General features: G+C 50.7%; 1 protein-coding gene across 3 annotated transcripts in view; it reads right to left on the minus strand.

Annotated features, from left to right (window-relative positions):
- Positions 1–4,265: 4,265 nt before the first annotated feature.
- The window catches only part of Acad10 (acyl-CoA dehydrogenase family member 10), a 40,157-nt gene continuing 27,949 nt past the window's right edge, over positions 4,266–16,473 (minus strand). Inside the window, exons 12-22 of one of the 3 annotated variants that reach the window (XM_050159114.1) lie at positions 16,204–16,242; positions 14,997–15,397; positions 13,948–14,088; positions 13,434–13,571; positions 13,245–13,335; positions 10,258–10,416; positions 8,863–9,035; positions 6,826–6,969; positions 5,755–5,832; positions 5,228–5,394; positions 4,266–5,026 (exon numbers count right to left, since the gene is read on the minus strand). In XM_050159114.1, the coding sequence (XP_050015071.1) occupies positions 5,020–5,026; positions 5,228–5,394; positions 5,755–5,832; positions 6,826–6,969; positions 8,863–9,035; positions 10,258–10,416; positions 13,245–13,335; positions 13,434–13,571; positions 13,948–14,088; positions 14,997–15,397; positions 16,204–16,242 (1,538 nt within the window). In that variant the 3' untranslated portion in view covers positions 4,266–5,019. Of the gene's footprint in view, positions 5,027–5,201; positions 5,395–5,754; positions 5,833–6,825; positions 6,970–8,862; positions 9,036–10,257; positions 10,417–13,244; positions 13,336–13,433; positions 13,572–13,947; positions 14,089–14,996; positions 15,398–16,203; positions 16,378–16,473 lie in introns of all 3 variants that reach the window. The other 2 variants (XM_050159112.1, XM_050159113.1) reach the window with 2 other exon arrangements.

Below are 16,473 nucleotides of genomic sequence, written 5' to 3' on the forward strand. Positions count from 1 at the left end.
TTTAACCTATCAGGGCCAGCCAAGCAGTTTCTTTATTGCTTAACCAATGAAATCAACAGATTGATATATGACACTCCCACATCAACCATGGACTTACTTTTAGAATGTGATCAGTTACTGGCAGCATGGTCAGGGCCTCTCCCCAACACCGGCCTAGGGTGGCATGCCAGGCAGAAGAAAAGCGGTGTTCTGGGGCAATGTCCTCCAGTGAGACCACATGGACTTTGATCTGGGTAAAGGGCTCCTGGCCAGGCACCTTGAAGGCATGTAACTCCTGGGCATGGACAAACAGCTTGGGCTGGTGCCTGGTGGGACACAGGTGCCACCACTGTGCAGAAAGAAGTCCCTCCTTTAACTCCCACTGTTTAACCCAGCACGGAGAGGCAGGTCTGTGGCTTAAAGGCTAGCCTGGGCTATAGAGAAAGATTCTGTTTTAAAAAGGCAAACTTTGGAACCACCTTATTGGTGGCAGTGGCGTGGGCAGGGGAGTATCCGGTTGTCCTCAGAGCTGAGAAGAGCCTGTACCAGCCGCCTCCTGTACTCCAGGAACCAGCAGCACTCACAGTCTACCAGCTGGGGTCCCTGACCTGGGAGATCCGGCATCCGCCTCGCTCAGGCTTCTCCAAAGGGCGTAAGGGGAGCAAGTGTGACTGAAAGGCCCTCAGACCAACTCACGCTTCAGAATTCAGCTAGACCCCAGGATGATGCTTTGTGGCTTAAGCTTGAGAAGTATTGTGGTCCAGGCAGCTGGGGGCTGGTCCTCACTCTGATAAAATCCCTCAGGTCTGGTCTCCCACTAAAGCACAGGGACTTCTCTTTCCTGCCACTGCTTGGGCTTGAACTCATGGACACACTAGACAGACACTGTGCCACTGAAATCCACCCTGTAGCCCAGCCCATTCCTCTCTGGCTCTTCCTGACGATAGCCACATAGGAGTTGACCTGGCACAGTTAAAGTTCCACTTGATCCTCAACTCCAGGAGCTCTGTCCTCTCCACTTTTCAAATGAAGAAAACCCAGGGCCATGAGAAGGAAAATCCCTTCCCAAACCCAGTTGAATTTGGGACACTGGAACTCAGAACTAACATGCTTTCCCTGACCCAACTCTGGCCAGGCAGGCTCTCTGGGCCCGCTTCTCCAGCTGGCCTAGAAACACTGTATTTGCACAAGCCACACAAAGAGACTGCAGTCAACACTGACAGCTCCTAGCAGCTCAAGGCCTCATCATCAGGATGAACCCAGGTCCCTTAAAGTGCTTTCTGCCTGGACATCTTCTGCTGCCAGGGAAGCTCCTGCTTGTTGCAAACAACACTGAAGACAGGCAGAGTCCCCTTCTCCTGTGCCTTAATGTCCAGAAGGACAACCTGGAAGCCCAGATGGCCAACTCCACGTCCTACATTTGCTTAACCCCCATTTCTGCAGAAGTTAGCATTTTCACCTCACATTGACCCCTTCCCCGGTCACGTGACTGGATAAAACCAGGCCACACCACTTCAGCTAGGATTGGCCTTGGCTATCTCCTACTGCCCTTAGCCCTTAACTACCGAGTTATCTAAGGTGCTGATAAAAACAAAGCCTTCTACCCAGGGTGTTGCTGTAATCAGAAGAAAGACTGGCCCGGCTACTTGTCCAATCCTTCATCTCTGAGAGTTGGTCCCCAGGTCACATGACTTTATGTGTCAGTCAGCCCACACTGCCTAGGGGCTCTTGCTGACACAGTCCTGGCTGAGTGAAGCCCTGAGGAGACAGAAAACTACCCTATGATGTGATGTATCCTGGAGCCTGCTCTCAGGAGCCACTTTCCTCGTGGCCTTGAAGGCCCTGGGCAGGCAGAGGAGACCAGCCTCTCGGGATGGTTCTAGAATCATCAGACTGTATCTGAAATCAGGGCTTGGCTGAGGACAGGCTGAGTACAGGGCTTGGCAGGGAATACAAAGAGGAAGAAATGGATGCATAGGAGCAAAGGTGGCCAGGACCCTGGAATCAGCCAGTCCCTCTGTCCCTATGGAAATCCTCCCACTATGTGCCCAGAGGGGCCCAGAGGGTTGTGTGCTGTGGAGAGAGAAGGGAATGCAGGATGGCTATGCCTTGATCCTCTTCCAGGATAGGTCAGGCCACAGTGGGGTGGATCCACAAAACTGGGAAGACTGGATCACCACCAAACCAAGCCCTCTGGGGCCTGAGCAGCCAGCTGGAAGTCAGATGAGGAAGGCTGGGAAGGCCACGCCAGGTGATCCTGGAATCTTCCCCATGCCGCTAGAACCATGACGCCTACTCCTTTTTATTTTGTATCTATTACTCTTGTGGGAGACTCCACTGGATTCCATGGATTTTAGGGAACTCCGGCTCGAATGGCGGTGAACTTTTGTGAGAGTTTCTCCAAGTCGCTTCTCCTGACAAATGCAAGAACTGAAGGTGGGAAAGCAGGGGACTCTGGGTAGCCTCAGCTGGTGGGTGCGAGTTGAGGCCAGGCCACTTTGATTGTTGCAGCTCCATTGTTAGTAGTTGGTGTTTACAGTTCAGCAGAGGAGAGCTCTTCACAGGCACCACGTCAGGGTTATATAAGCAAAGCAGTGTTTGTCTTCAGAAAACACTCTTGGGAGTGGGAGCATCATGTACTCTAGTCCCTAGAAACTGAGGTAAGTGGCACACATTCCTGTGTTCCTTTTTCCTTTTCCACTTGTTGGCATTCCGATGTCTTTCTTGAGAAATATCAACATCAAATGTTTCCATGCCCAAGTCACGGATTCATTATGTACTAACATAACCTTAATTCAAACCTCAACAACTTTGAAAAGTGAAGGTGTCGTTTACAGGGGCTGGAGAGGTGGCTCCGCAGTTGAGAGCACTGGTTGCTCTTCCAGAGGTCCTGAGTTCAATTGCCAGCTCCCATATGGTGGCTCACAACTGGCTGTAACGAGATCCAGTGCCCTCTTCTGGCCTGTAGGCAGAACTCTGTATACATATAAATAAATCTTAAAAGAGTCATTTACTCTGAGTGTGTGTTTCATATGTGCAGGTGCATGTGTCCACATGTGTGTGGAAGCCGAGGACAACGTCTAGTGTCGTTCTTCAGAACCTGATCACCTAGATTTTTGAGACAGGACCTAGAACTGACCAAGCCGGCAGAACTGGTTGGTCGGTGAGTCACAGGGACCCTCCTGTCACTGCCCTCCGAGAGATCACAAGTATACACCACACACTCAGCTTTCCATGTGGGCTTTGGAGCACAAACTCGGGAGTTTATTCTTGTGCAGCCAGCTCTTTCCCAGCCCTGTTTTCTTCCTAGCCCTGGCAGGGTCTTTTACAAACCCACATTGGGATTTGTGCAGATAGCTCAGTGGTTAAGACCATATGCCCCAAGTTCAGTTCCCATACAACCATATGGTGGCTCACAACCATCTATAATGAGATCTGGTGCCCTCTTCTGTCCTTCAAGAATACATGCAGGCTAAACACTGTATACATATAAATATTTAAAAAAAATTTTTTTAAAGACTATATGCTTGCACATGTGGGTGTATCCAGGCCTTGAAGCAGCGAATCTGAGAGAGGTGTGGGGCCATGCCTTAGCATTGCAGTAGAGCAAGGTTAATCTCAGAAGTCACGAGAGACATTCTTAGGGCCCATGATATGCCATGTCATGACACTTCCTTTTTACAAACCCCTTTATTTCTGGCATGAAACAGAAGTGGGGCTCAGGTTGCGGAATCTACCAGTGTGCTGGCACTATGCTAACATTGAACAGTAGGCACAACATCCATCTTCCTTCAGTAACTGTTCCTCAGATGTGGTGGCACCTGTGTCCCCAGCTCATGTGCGGACCAGCACACCTGAGAAAGCCATTCAGGAGCCTGTTGTGACTGTGCACTCGGCAGTGCATGGCCAAGCTGTGCATCAGGTCCATGGGGGAAGCAGGTACCCTGAGGTCAGGTTTACAGTACAGCATGTGATGGTGCCGGCCAAACTTGTTGCCTGCAGATGGGCTGGGCTGCATCTTAATGCCAAGTCTTCCTAAAATAGCTGCTTCTTTTCTGGTCTCATGGGGCCTCTGTTCCTGTCTGTCTTCCCCCGTGCCGCAACAGGACTGCTGACAGGCAGCAGAGTGTGGCAGTTATGGGGATCTCACTCAGGTGGCACGGTTCCTCTGGTGAAGTTTTCTGGTGAGGTGTTGGAGCCCGTGTGGGTCCAACACAGATAATTATCTTCCCTAACTGGACTGGTACGGAGTCGCGAGGAATAATCAGACACAACTTGCACGGTCATCATGGAAGGGCAAGATCTCGTTTATTCTCCAAACAGCTTATATATCAGCACATAAATTGAGTGGGAAAACACATTAGATTCGTCTCCTAGGTAACCAGGTGAATGGCCTTCTGTCTCGTCCGCATCTACCTGTATGTTAGCTGTCACATAGTCCATGAATTAGCATCTCTATAAGACTTCCTCCAAATTACCAAGAAGTAAGCCCCAAACATCCTGACCAGTTTCAGCCAACACCTCTCCTCAGGAGATCTACATTTCTAGCAAGTACATCCTTGCTATTGTTACGCAGAGACAGCTTGTCTGCAGAGCTACGTGATCAGCTCAGACCGGGCCTATGGCTTTTATGCCTGGCTACTCCACCATACCGAAATATGGGCCTACAGTGAGGGGATGTGAAGAAGACATGGGGAGAATCGGGAGCGATGGCATCCACGTCCCACAGGGCCCCAGCATATGGGGCCAGTGCAGGGGAAGCAGCATAGTTGTGAGGAAGCCACCGACACCTGAGTCCCAGGGCTGTGGGAGCTTTTATTCCCATGTCTTTCATGTGACACAGGAAGTACAGAGACTCTTTGTGTCCCCAAAGCCCCTTGGTAATAAGGCACTTGATGCGGGCACTCTAGCTGTCACAGAATGGTTTCATTCCAGTTGCAGGGAGCGTCTGCTGCGGTTCATGCCGTCTGCCTTCCTAGACGCCCTGAGAAGGAACCCCATCGCCTCTGGAGAGAACAGAGCACACAGGTGTCCAGATTCCTACAGCCTGCAAAAGGGGACCATGATGTCAACTCTGAGGAACACGGGACCAGCTCCCCAGGCCTGGACCCCAATGTTCTTCCTCCATGCTTAAAACACAAACTCACAGGCTACCCAGAAACGCTAGCCAGCACGCCTGCCCCACACTGAGGTGCTGGACACGATAGAAGAAGCACGCATACCTGGTCTTCCCAAGGACAGAACCTACACTCTGGGTGCTGCTGGCTCCTGCAGCCTGCTGTGGTTCCTCAGTTCCATCTTCGCCACGGTCAGCCGGTGGACCTCATCTGGGCCATCAGCAAAGCGCAAGGCTCGGGCCCAGGCCAAGAAAGGAGCCAGAGGGTAGTCGCTGCTCAGGCCCGCTGCTCCAAAGGCCTTCCGGACACATGGCAGGGAGGAGGAGAAGGCCTGGGTGAGCTCTAAAAGTGACATCCTGCTCAGAACACCTGGGGATGCCCTGTGACACCTGTGAGTTCAGACCTCTCATGGGGACACTGCCACCTACTGGATGCCTGAGTCACCAAGAAGGTTGCTTCTGCTACCTAGAGAGTGCTGTGTGGGACCAGGTGTCAGGATGTGGAAGGAGGAACCCTGCAGAGTCGGGACATAGGGTGTGAGCAGCAGCAGAGGAGCCCAAGGCCAGCTACTTACAAGCTAACACTCACTGTCTTGGACTAGGGAAGGAGGGAGGCCCCTGCACTCTTCGTTTGAAGGGTAAAGCGCAGGGTGGCTCACCTGAATAGCGCGGTCAATGACTTGATAGGCCATGGATGGGGCTACCATTTTGATCATGGCAATCTCTAAAGCTGCAGCCTGCAGGAGAAGGTAGAGTTAGAATAACGGAGGACCAGGTGCTGGGAGGGCAACACAAAGTCAAACTGTCAGGGTGGACACAGAGTTGGGTTCTGCAAGTGAGTGTGACTAGTGACTAGGGTAAAGGGAATGGCTGCTGCTGCATTCTGGGCCAAAGCCAGATCCAGCGGCCTGAGCTACTGGCTGTGGACAGCACCTCCCTGCACTTCCCTTGGCAATTGCAAGGCACTGGGTTTGACTCCAAACGCCACCTACACAAACAGCTGTGTCCAGGTCCAGCTCCAGGCAACAGTGGACCAAAGCCAGAGGATGACCTTGGGGCTGGCCACTAGAGCATCAAAGAGTCAGGAACTGTGCTCCTGACACAACCCCATCACTGCAGCTCTTGGCTGGGTGTAGGGTCCCTGCTTAGAAGGCCAGATAACACAGCAGTCAGCATGTACCATGCCCAGCTGCTACCGGCAATGGGTCATGTTGTTCTGGGAACAAGGCCCTGTGTTGGCTAATGCTGAATTTGGACTAGGCCTGTGAGGTCCCTTGTCCCCAGCTCTCTCCTCTGTCATCCACCTCCCCCACCAACATGCTGTAGGAGTACAGGGGCCACCAGACTTCCTTTTCTCAAATCAGGAAGGTTCCCAGTTGGTAAATGAAAGTTCCCTGTTCCTGGCCTTTTCTGGAGTGGATAGACGGCCAGAGTTCAAGAGAACAGTAGCAGTCATCAGTGTCCGAGAGCTAAGCTAGAAAGAAAAGGCCGCTGGGCGATGGTGGCACACGCCTTTAATCCCAGCACTCGGGAGGCAGAGGCAGGCGGATCTCTGTGAGTTCGAGACCAGCCTGGTCTACGTTCCAGGACAGGCTCCAAAGCCACAGAGAAACCCTGTCTCGAAAAACCGAAAATAAGTAAATAAATAAACAAACAAACAAAATAAAAAAGAAGAGAAGGCCCACTGCGGTGTCACCCCAGGGTGACCTCTGACCTGGGAGGCCTCCCACCTTGTTTCCTGCCACATCCATGAGGTGTGCAGCTTTCAGCACCAGCAGCCGTGCCTGCTCGATGTCCACACGTGACCGGGCAATGTCTGCCAGGATGGTGCCATGCTCCACGAGGGGCTTCCCGAAGGCGGTGCGGGACATCACCTACAGATACCAGGGAGACGAGGCTGAGGAGCCGGGCACACAGGAGGGGAGAGCAGAAGCGGGAGCTGGCTGGCGGCAGCGTCTGTATACAGGCGATAATGCTCATCACAGATGCCGCACCTATACGGAACACCCTCCAAGGCTGATGGACCGACTGCAGGGAGCTTGCAATGCTGCAGGTCCAGAGCCAGCATCTTATTGCCCACTGCAGTGTTAATTAAGACCTGTCACTAATCCTGTTGGAATGTGAAGTGCTCTCCCTCCCACCAACCCAAAAGCTAAGAATATCATCAGATGGTACCAGAGACCCCAACGACCAAACTTAGGTTAGCAACATTATTGACAGCAGATACCTTTACCTGCTGGGCCAACTCACTGTCCTCCCCCCATTAAAAAAAGTCATAGTCCACATAGTGTTGTGTAGCCTCTTTCCATTGGTTCATTTGAGACAGGTCTCTCCAGGTAGTCCCTGGTGTCCTGGAACTTGCTATGTAGACTATACTGGCCTTGAACTCACAGAGATCTGCCTGTCTCTCTCTACAGAGAGCTGGGATTCAAGGTATATGCCATGACACTTTTCCCTTCCAGTCTGCTTTTAAAACATACAACTTAGGGGCATTGTGAGTATCCCCCCTTCCAGTCTGCTTTTAAAACATACAACTTAGGGGCATTGTGAGTATCCCTAAATGATATGTTTTTGTTTTTTTGTTTTTTCGAGACAGGGTTTCTCTGTAGCTTTGGATCCTGTCCTGGAACTAGCTCTTGGAGACCAAGCCGGCCTCGAACTCACAAAGATCCGCCTGCCTCTGCCTCCCGAGTGCTGGGACTAAAGGCGTGTGCCACCACCGCCCAACTCTAGATTATATGTTTAAAAGTAGCTTCTATCCTAAGAAGCTACTTTCCACCCAGGAATGGTATGGTTCAATTGAGTCCCAACAAGGTCATCCTTGCTTACATGGAGAGATCCAGGCCAACTCTATATGTGAACCTGGGCTGTGAGAGAGGATGTGGCAAAAAGTCTGGTGACCTTTGTGCCATCTTTGTGGCTGGAGACCACACCAGAACCTCGTCCTGACAGAATCTACCCCAGACTCTGATTATAAGCTTGTCATGGGACGTTACAGAGTTTCAGTGTAGTCTCTCCCCATCTCTATTTAGCTTACTTTGTTCCTCAGAGATTTATGTATGCTTTTCTGTGTACACAGGATTGCATTTATCATCACCAGAATAAGTTTGCACCAAGTTATGCTGTGCTTCAAGATACCGAAAGTAAAACATTTGGGGGTCAGACTCCTGAAGTCGGGCTGAACTGAACTGCTTTCTTGACTCTGCTACCCTGATAGTCAGAGACCCCTATACTATGTAGGCCTCCAGCTGTTAAGGGGCCCACGGCAAATGGCTTTCATTGTTTGAGACAGTGTCCTGTTATGGAATCTAGGCGACTCTGGCAGTTGCAACAATCCTTCTGCCTTAGTTTTCTGAGTGCTGGAATAAGATACCATGCTGGCTTCAGATTCTATATTCTGACCACACTGGACAAGGAAGGCAATATGCACCGGGCCAGGTGCTGTGACCCCAGGGCACAGAGACAGACAACTCAGGATCTCCCTGGGGTCTGAGTTTTAACAATGTTCTGGAAGCATGGATAGCTCTTGGCTACTCATATCCTGTGGGCACTGGAACCTCACCCTCAGCTACCATAAAGCCTGCCTGGCCTTTCCTGCCGGAGGTGGCCACTCCACTCTGGAAGTCAGCTGTGGCCAAAGTAGAGACCACAGATTCTGGATGTGAATATCACTCTGTGAGGTCTGTTTTCAGAAGGGTTCCAGTGTTTGAGTTCCCAGACAGCAGTAGTGGCTGTTGGTCAGTGTGGGCACTAGGGAGGGAACTCACGCGTGTCTTCATGAGTGACAGGGCCCTCTCTGAATACCCAATCAGCCTCATGCAGTGATGAATCCGGCCAGGCCCCAGCCTGCCCTGTGCGATCTCAAAGCCTCGACCAGGGCCCAGGACTATGTTCTCTTTTGGCACACGCACGTCCTTGAATCGTACTTCGCCGTGGCCCCCTGAAAGATGAAAATACATTTTTCTTGGGTGTGTTTATTCCTCTCTTCAGTCAGGGCTACGTGTTCCCAGACCTTAGCCTTCTAACTGTGTCACAGCTAAGAAGGGGTCAGGGGACCCAGAAATAATGGAAGAGAATTGTTTTCAGGAAAAAAAAAAAAACCAAGTTATTCTATTCTGCCATTCCTTATGGGTTTTCTTCTTTTCTTCTTTTTCTTTTTTTTTTTTTAGTGGGGGGGGGGCTTTTTTGAGATAGAGTTTCTCTGTGTAGCTTTGGAACCTGTCCTGGAACTCGCTCTGTATACCGGGCTGGGCTCGAACTCAGAGATCTGCTTGCCTCTGCTCTGCTCCCGAGTACTGGGATTAAAGGTGTGCACCACCACTGCCCAGCTCCTTATGTTTTTTAAGACAGAGTTTCTCTGCATAGCTATAGCTGTCCTAGAACTCACTGTGTAGACCAGGCTGGCCTTAAACACAGATATTTGCCTGCCTCTGACTCCAGAGAGCTGGGATTAAACCACTGCCCAGCTTCTGCCATTTTCTTTAAAAGTTTTGTATATCAAATTTACTGCTGAGTGTGTGTATATGTGTGCACACAGGCACAGTGAATTTGGAGGTCAGAAAACAATGTTCAGGAGTCAGGTCTCTTCTACTATGTAGGTCCTGGGGATTGAACGCACCTTGTCAGGCTTGGCAGCAAGACTCTTTCCCTACTGAGCCACCTCCCTGGCCACAGTTATTTATACTTTTAGGACAAATAGCAGAGTCAGATGTCTCCTTTTACCACATGGGTGACAAGGGCTGAACTCAGGTCATCAGGCTTGGTGGAAGTACCCACTGAGTGATCTTTCAGGCCCTGTGGTTAAAATACGATGCAGGCCAGAACCTCTATGTGATGCAGAAGTAAGGGTGTGAATTCTGTCAGCAGGGAAGGCTCTCTCCTCACACAGGGGCTCAACTGGGGCTGTGAACTGCACTGCTGCCCTGGCGCCTCTGCCGGACCTCATCATCTTCTGAGATTAGAAGAGGAAAGGCAAGCATAAACACCCACAGGCAGTCTGCCGAGCAGTTCTAGCTCCTTAGGAAATAAAGGGCTGGGACGCGTCTTACCGACGCTATCAGATCCTTGGCGTGTAGAAAATTCTGAACAGAACAAGCACTCCCCCAAACTGCTGCCCACGTACTGGAGCCACACTCAGGGTGACTGACCCCAGGAGGTCTAACCTGGGGGATCTTCCAACCCATACACTGACAAAGGCCGGATGATATTGATTCCTGGAGTGTCCATGGGAACTAAGATTATGGACTGCTGCTGGTGCCTCGGGGCCTGCGGGTCTGTTTTTCCCATAAACACACAGAGTTTGCAGCGTGGATCCAGGATGCCTGCCAGGAGAGAAGGGAGAGCATTCTGTCAGTGCATGCCAAGGCCAGTGAACATCTAATCACAGGAAGCCCTAAAGCAAAGCTAGGACACTGATAGATACACAGGATTGGAGAAGCGCCCACCCATGCAGGCTCCAGGCCAGACAGAACTTACTGCACTGAGACTGGGACCCAGCACCATAGGAACAATGTTTTAACTGTATGTATGTTTTGTCTGCATGTTGAGACTGCAGTGCCCAAAGACGCTAGAAGAGGGAGTCAGATCTCTTAGAACTAGAGTCATAGACAGTTGTGAGTCACCATGTGGGTGCTGGTAATCAAGTCCTGGTTCTCTTGCAAGAGTAGCTAGTGACCGTAACTACTTCAGTCCTCTCTTCACTCCCATAAAAAAAAAAAAAATTAAAGCCGGGCGGTGGTGTCGCATACCTTTAATCCCAGCACTCGGGAGGCAGAGGCAGGCGGATCTCTGTGAGTTCGAGACCAGCCTGGTCTACAGAGCTAGTTCCAGGACAGGCTCCAAAACCACAGAGAAACCCTGTCTCGAAAAACCGAAAAAAAAAAATTAAAAACCATCATGTTAGACTTGAAGAAATAGAAACAAAAGCCAAGGTGGCTGCTATAAGCATCTTCTCTAGCCTGCTGAGGTCCAGCTGAGGAAATGGGTTATGTGATGTCTGTTATGGATGGTACAAAACAAACAGCTCACAAGTTTAACCATAGTGAAGTAGCAACGATAGAACTGACTGCAAAAGACTTTGAAGAGAGCACACTGTTAGGAATATTTCTGCCGATGCAAAATTCCCAATCAAGCCAAATCAAAACAAGCCAAATTAAGAAAATCCAGGTTTAATGGGATTCCTGTGCTCTCAGGTGCCCCCAGGGGAAACTGAGAGGAAGGAAAAGAGAAGACACTGTGTTCCTCTTTTGGGAGCTCATTTAAATAATACTCTGTGGGAGTGGTCCTGACCCCAATACAACTCTCAGGCCTGGGGGGCTGGGTCTACGCTCCCACCCTCTAGTGAACCCTGGTGGCTGTTAGGCCCAGGACAGTGGCACTCCTGGAAACACCCAGAAGACAACTGAACTGCCGGTTGTCAAGCTTCCACGCTGGTGCCTGCTGCAGGACTCGGACTCTTAAGACTCCAAGACAGATCTGTGCTTCCAGCCGGCTGCTGCTGTGCTTCCTGGAGCCGTGGGAGACTGGCTGTCCTTGTTGAGAATAGCTGTTGTGTGCTCTCCATGTCAAAGTGTGACAAACATACCAAAGACACCCCGCTAGCACACTGCATAAACTGAGTGACTGCTTCAGAGTCCACATGATGGAGGGAGGGACGAGAGAGGAGGCTCAGATGGAACACTTGACCAGAGCACGGAATAAAACAAAATCTACTGTGCAGGAAACTCTTCATTCATTCTCACTGCTCCCCTTCTTCTCTGTCCCCTCTCCTCCCATCCCTTCTTCTTGCCATAGGTGCTCTGAACATTAGATCCTGGCACATGGTCAGAAGGTACGGTACCTAAGAGAGGTTGAGCAAGCAGAGGACAGGATGAGTGCTGACAGAGCTTCCATGAGTTACAAATGTGCGGATGTAGAGAAAGTTGAATATGGCAGGGAACAAGTGTCAAGAGTTCACTTCGTAACAATTATAATAAAATTCAAAACAGTTATTTTACATGTGCGTTTTGCCTAAATCTATGAATGTGCATCACACACATGCCTATCCCAGAGGAAGTCAGAGCACTTGGAACTGAGTTACAAACCACTGTGAGCCACAGTGTGGGTGCTGGGAACTGACCCACGTTCTCTGCAATAACAAGTGCTCTTAACCCCCAAGCCATCTCCGTGGGTCACTTCCTACGAATCACAATGAAGTTGGTGTAGGGGCCCACACCTTTAACTCCAGCACTTGGGAGACCAAGGCAAGTGAGTTCAAGGCCAGCTTCATCTATGCCAGGAATTCCAGGACAGCCAGATCTACATAGAGTCTCTATCTCAAGTTTAATTTTGTTTTTTAAGACAGTATCTCAGGTAGCCCAGGCTGGCCTTGAACTCATACATGATCAAGCAGACATCCCCACATTTGCATTATCCTCTGCCTCTACATCAAAAACCCGGGGATTACAGTTTGTGCAACCCCACATCTAACAGGTATTTGGATTTTTGAAAAATACATAAATTTGAGTCAGGTGTGGTGGCGCAAACCTGTAACACTTGGAAGGTAGGGGCCTGAGGATGCGGAGTTCATGGCCAGATTCAGCTACATAGCAAGTCTGAGGTCAGCACAGACTACATGATACCTTCTCTTCCCCACACCCCACACCTCTGTTCTCTCTGTCTCTGTCTCTCTCACATGTAAATTTCTCATTGACAGACAAAAAAATCTACAAACTGCTGCTTCCTCCCACAGCCTGCTCTGCTGTCCCCATTAATACTAGGAAGGACAGCTCTGGACACGGGTCTTGGAATCCAGCAAATTCTGAAGTCTGTTTGATACCCGCCAGCTGCTGCAGCCTTGGGTAAATGACCGGTCTCCCCGAGTCCTAGTTTCCTCCTGTGAAATGGGATGGATGAGGTCATCAGCTCTGTGAGCTGAGGGACAGAGAGGCACTTGGAAGCCTCTGAGAAACAACACCTATGACCTCACAGCAAAGGGAAGCCACCAGGAAGACTCCCAGGGAAAAGAGGCTGGCAGGGCGTGGCAGAGCTGCCTGCAGGGGCATATAGCCACAGGTGTGCTCATCCGGTGCCACCTAGAGGGCTCACAACACATCTTACCCTGCTCATCTGCACAGAATGAAAAAGTGAAAACTATTTTCAGGCCAAGTACCTGTGATCCACCACTTGTGACCATTTATGACGTAGGAGCCATCTTCCTCTCTGATGGAAGCCTCAATATTGGAGGCATCTGAGGAGGCCACCTGCACAGGAGCACATTCTGGTTAGAATCCCTATGGACCTGCATTCCTCAGGAGCAGACACCAGGGACCCCGCCAAAGGGGACATATGAAGACAGTACCTTGGGCTCCGTCATGGCGAAGCAGGAGCGGATCCTGCCCTCCAGCAGGGGCACCAGCCACCGGGCCTTCTGTTCCTCAGTGCCATACCGCACCAGGAGCTCCATGTTCCCCGTATCCGGGGCAGAGCAATTAAATATCTGAAGAGAAGAAACACGTCAGTCAGTGCCCCCAACATCTTCAACCCCTGGGAGAGGCTGGGCTGGACTCCTTCCATTGACTCACTCACAACTCATGAAGGCCCTTTCTCTCCCCCAGAAAGGCTCACACATACCTGAAGTCAATCTCAAATGCCCTGAAACCCCCTTGGATCAGTTGTTTGAAGTGGAGAAAACTGGGCCAGGGGCTGGAAGCCCCCATGGTCCACATCCCTGGGTGGGTTCCCCTGCTGGGCCGATTGCTACTTGCCTTCCTTTCCCATGTGCTGTTCAAGTCATATGGTACCCCTAGATCTGACTTTCCACACAGGCCATGTGGGGACATGTTCTCACACACTGAGGGAACTGGAGACTGTACCTCGGGAGCGTACAGGGACATGCCCATGACTTCACACAGATGTGCATACTCCACGTTAGTCAGCCCTGCTCCATATTTTTTCTCAGGATCTGTCTCCAAGGGTAGGAAAAGGTTCCAAAGCCCCTCAGCCTTGGCTTTCTCCTGGCAGGGGAAAAAGGAGAGCCGTAATCATTGAATTTTATCTTTAAAACAAAACAATATTTATTAAAAAAAAAAGTTGAGCAGGGAGTGGTAGCACCCATCCTTAACCCCAGCACTTGGGCGGCAGAGGCATGTGGATCTCTTGAGTTTGAGATGGTCTCAAACTGGCACATGTGTTGAATTCCAGGCCAGTCACAGATGCATAGAGAGAGACGCCATCTCAACAAAACACAGCAAAGCAAAACAAAACAATGTAAGGATGTCTGTGTGCATGCATGTGAGTGCAGAGGCCCATGGAGGCTAGAGGTGTGGCGTTGGAACCACTGGAGCTGGAGTTACAGGTGGTGTGAGCCACCTGATGTGGGTCCTCTGCAGTAGCAGTATGCTCTCTTACGGTCTGAGCCATCTCTCCAGCCATGGCCACATCTTACCTTCTCCAGTGGAACAGAAAGGGGAGAAGAAGGCGCAGTCAGAGATACAGCGTATGCCCAAAGCAATGACAACTGGCACCGCAGTCGCTCAGCTCCCAGATTCTGATACGGTCTCTAGCAAGAGACTTTGTGACCTTGTGCCTTGCTTCTCAAATCTGTGTGACAGATGCCACCTGACCTAAGTCTCTCTACACCACAGACTGTATTACTCGATTTTGTGACAGGGTCTCAACTAGTTGAAGGTGGCCTGAACTTTGCATCCTCCTGACTCCAATTCCCTAGTGCTGGGATCACAGGAGAAGCACTTTGCTTGGCTTGCATTCTCCCTTCTCCCCACAGATACTTGGCCTTGACAGAATAAGACCTGATTAATCAGCAGCTGTCTCTTTTAGGGACAGGAAAGCAAGGCCATGCCGCTCAGTCCCCCTGCTTCTTTCCTCACTGGGGAGGGTCAGCCATGTTGACAAGCTTGTTTACCTTGAGGTCTTCTATCAGCGGGGAAGGGCTCCACCTGTCGGCTGAGGCCTGGTGTCTCTGCAGCTCCGGCTCCAGGGGGTACACATTCTCTTTCATAAACTGCAACAGCTGGTCATACAACTTTCTGACCCGAGGAGAGAGGCCCTCTGGAGAAATGATCAGGCTTCCCTTTGTCTCCTGAGAAGGGGCAGCAGCTGCTGCAGTGCTGGAACTCCTCACACCCGCTGGAGTTCTCTGTGGCCGCGACCCAGCCCATGCGTGGTAGGATCTCACTAGTGGTTTGGAGGCTGGCATCTCCTTGAAAACCCGGAAGCCTTCTTTGATGGCGAAGTCCCATGCCAGCTCAGCCATGAACTCAGGGAACTTCCCGCTTTGTTTGGCTATTGCCGAGCTTGCCTGTCCTATGCAAAATGGAAGGAGAACTGGTGACCCCTAACCAGCCAGTGACACAGCCGATATTCAGAGGGCAGCCACTGTCACTGGCTGAGCACCTGTTCCGTCCATACTGGGGCCTGGGCCCTGCACTCCTGAGCAGCACTGTCTGAATCTGAACTTGGAGGACAAGGAAACCGAGTTTGGAGAGGAGGGTAAGCTCCCTGAGAACTAGAAATCAGAGGTCAGATGTCCCCTGGTGTTTGCCATTCCTTTTCCCAAAGAAACTAAGCTTTGATGGCACAGACCTTTATCCCAGCACTTAGGAGTTAGAGGCAGGTGAATCTCTGAGTTCAAGGTCAGGCTGCAACGCAACCACAACAAGAGCCAGGACAGTCAGGGCTACACAGAGAAACCCTGTCCCCAAAACAAACAAAAAGAACAAGAAGCAAATTTAGTAACACCCTCAGGTCACTTGTGCAGCACCTGAGACCAGTAAGAAGTCCTACAAGATCCTAGAGTAGCCCTTCTGAGAAAAGGCCATGGCCAGTCTAGGCACCATTCCCTCAGAGTGATCACAGAGCACACCGGCATCTTCCTCTGCTTTTTTATTTTCTAAACTTTCAGACAGAGCCTCTTGGAGCCCCCAACAACATGTAGCTAAGGATGATCTTGAGGTCTCTGTCCTTCTACCCCCACCTTACAAGTGTGTGCCCCCACATCTGCCTATATACATACACATTTTTATGATGGTTTAGAAAATTAAACCTTACATCATTCTGGCTAAACCTGACTCCTCAGAGCCTCTGTGACCCTCAGGCTGGCCAACACTTACCTGTGAGTGACCGCTTATAGACTCCCTGTAGTATTGCAGCTACACGGAAAAATGAGAAAGCCATGTAGAAGTTAGAGTTATCGATGGGTGGGATGCCCATTTGCAGACAGTACATCCTGAAGTACTCCTCCATTGTTGGAATGCCCAGCTGTGTCACATCCATGTCCCTGAACCCTGAGACAAGAGACACTGTCCTTAAGTGGTTGGCACCTACACTCCCCTACCACTAGCAAACATGTATTCTGAAAGCCACTATGCTCCTGAGCCGCT

This window comes from Alexandromys fortis, unplaced genomic scaffold (assembly GCF_014885135.2).
Source record: "Alexandromys fortis isolate MF-2015 unplaced genomic scaffold, M_Fortis_MF-2015_v1.1 scaffold_90, whole genome shotgun sequence".
Lineage (NCBI taxonomy): Eukaryota > Metazoa > Chordata > Mammalia > Rodentia > Cricetidae > Alexandromys > Alexandromys fortis.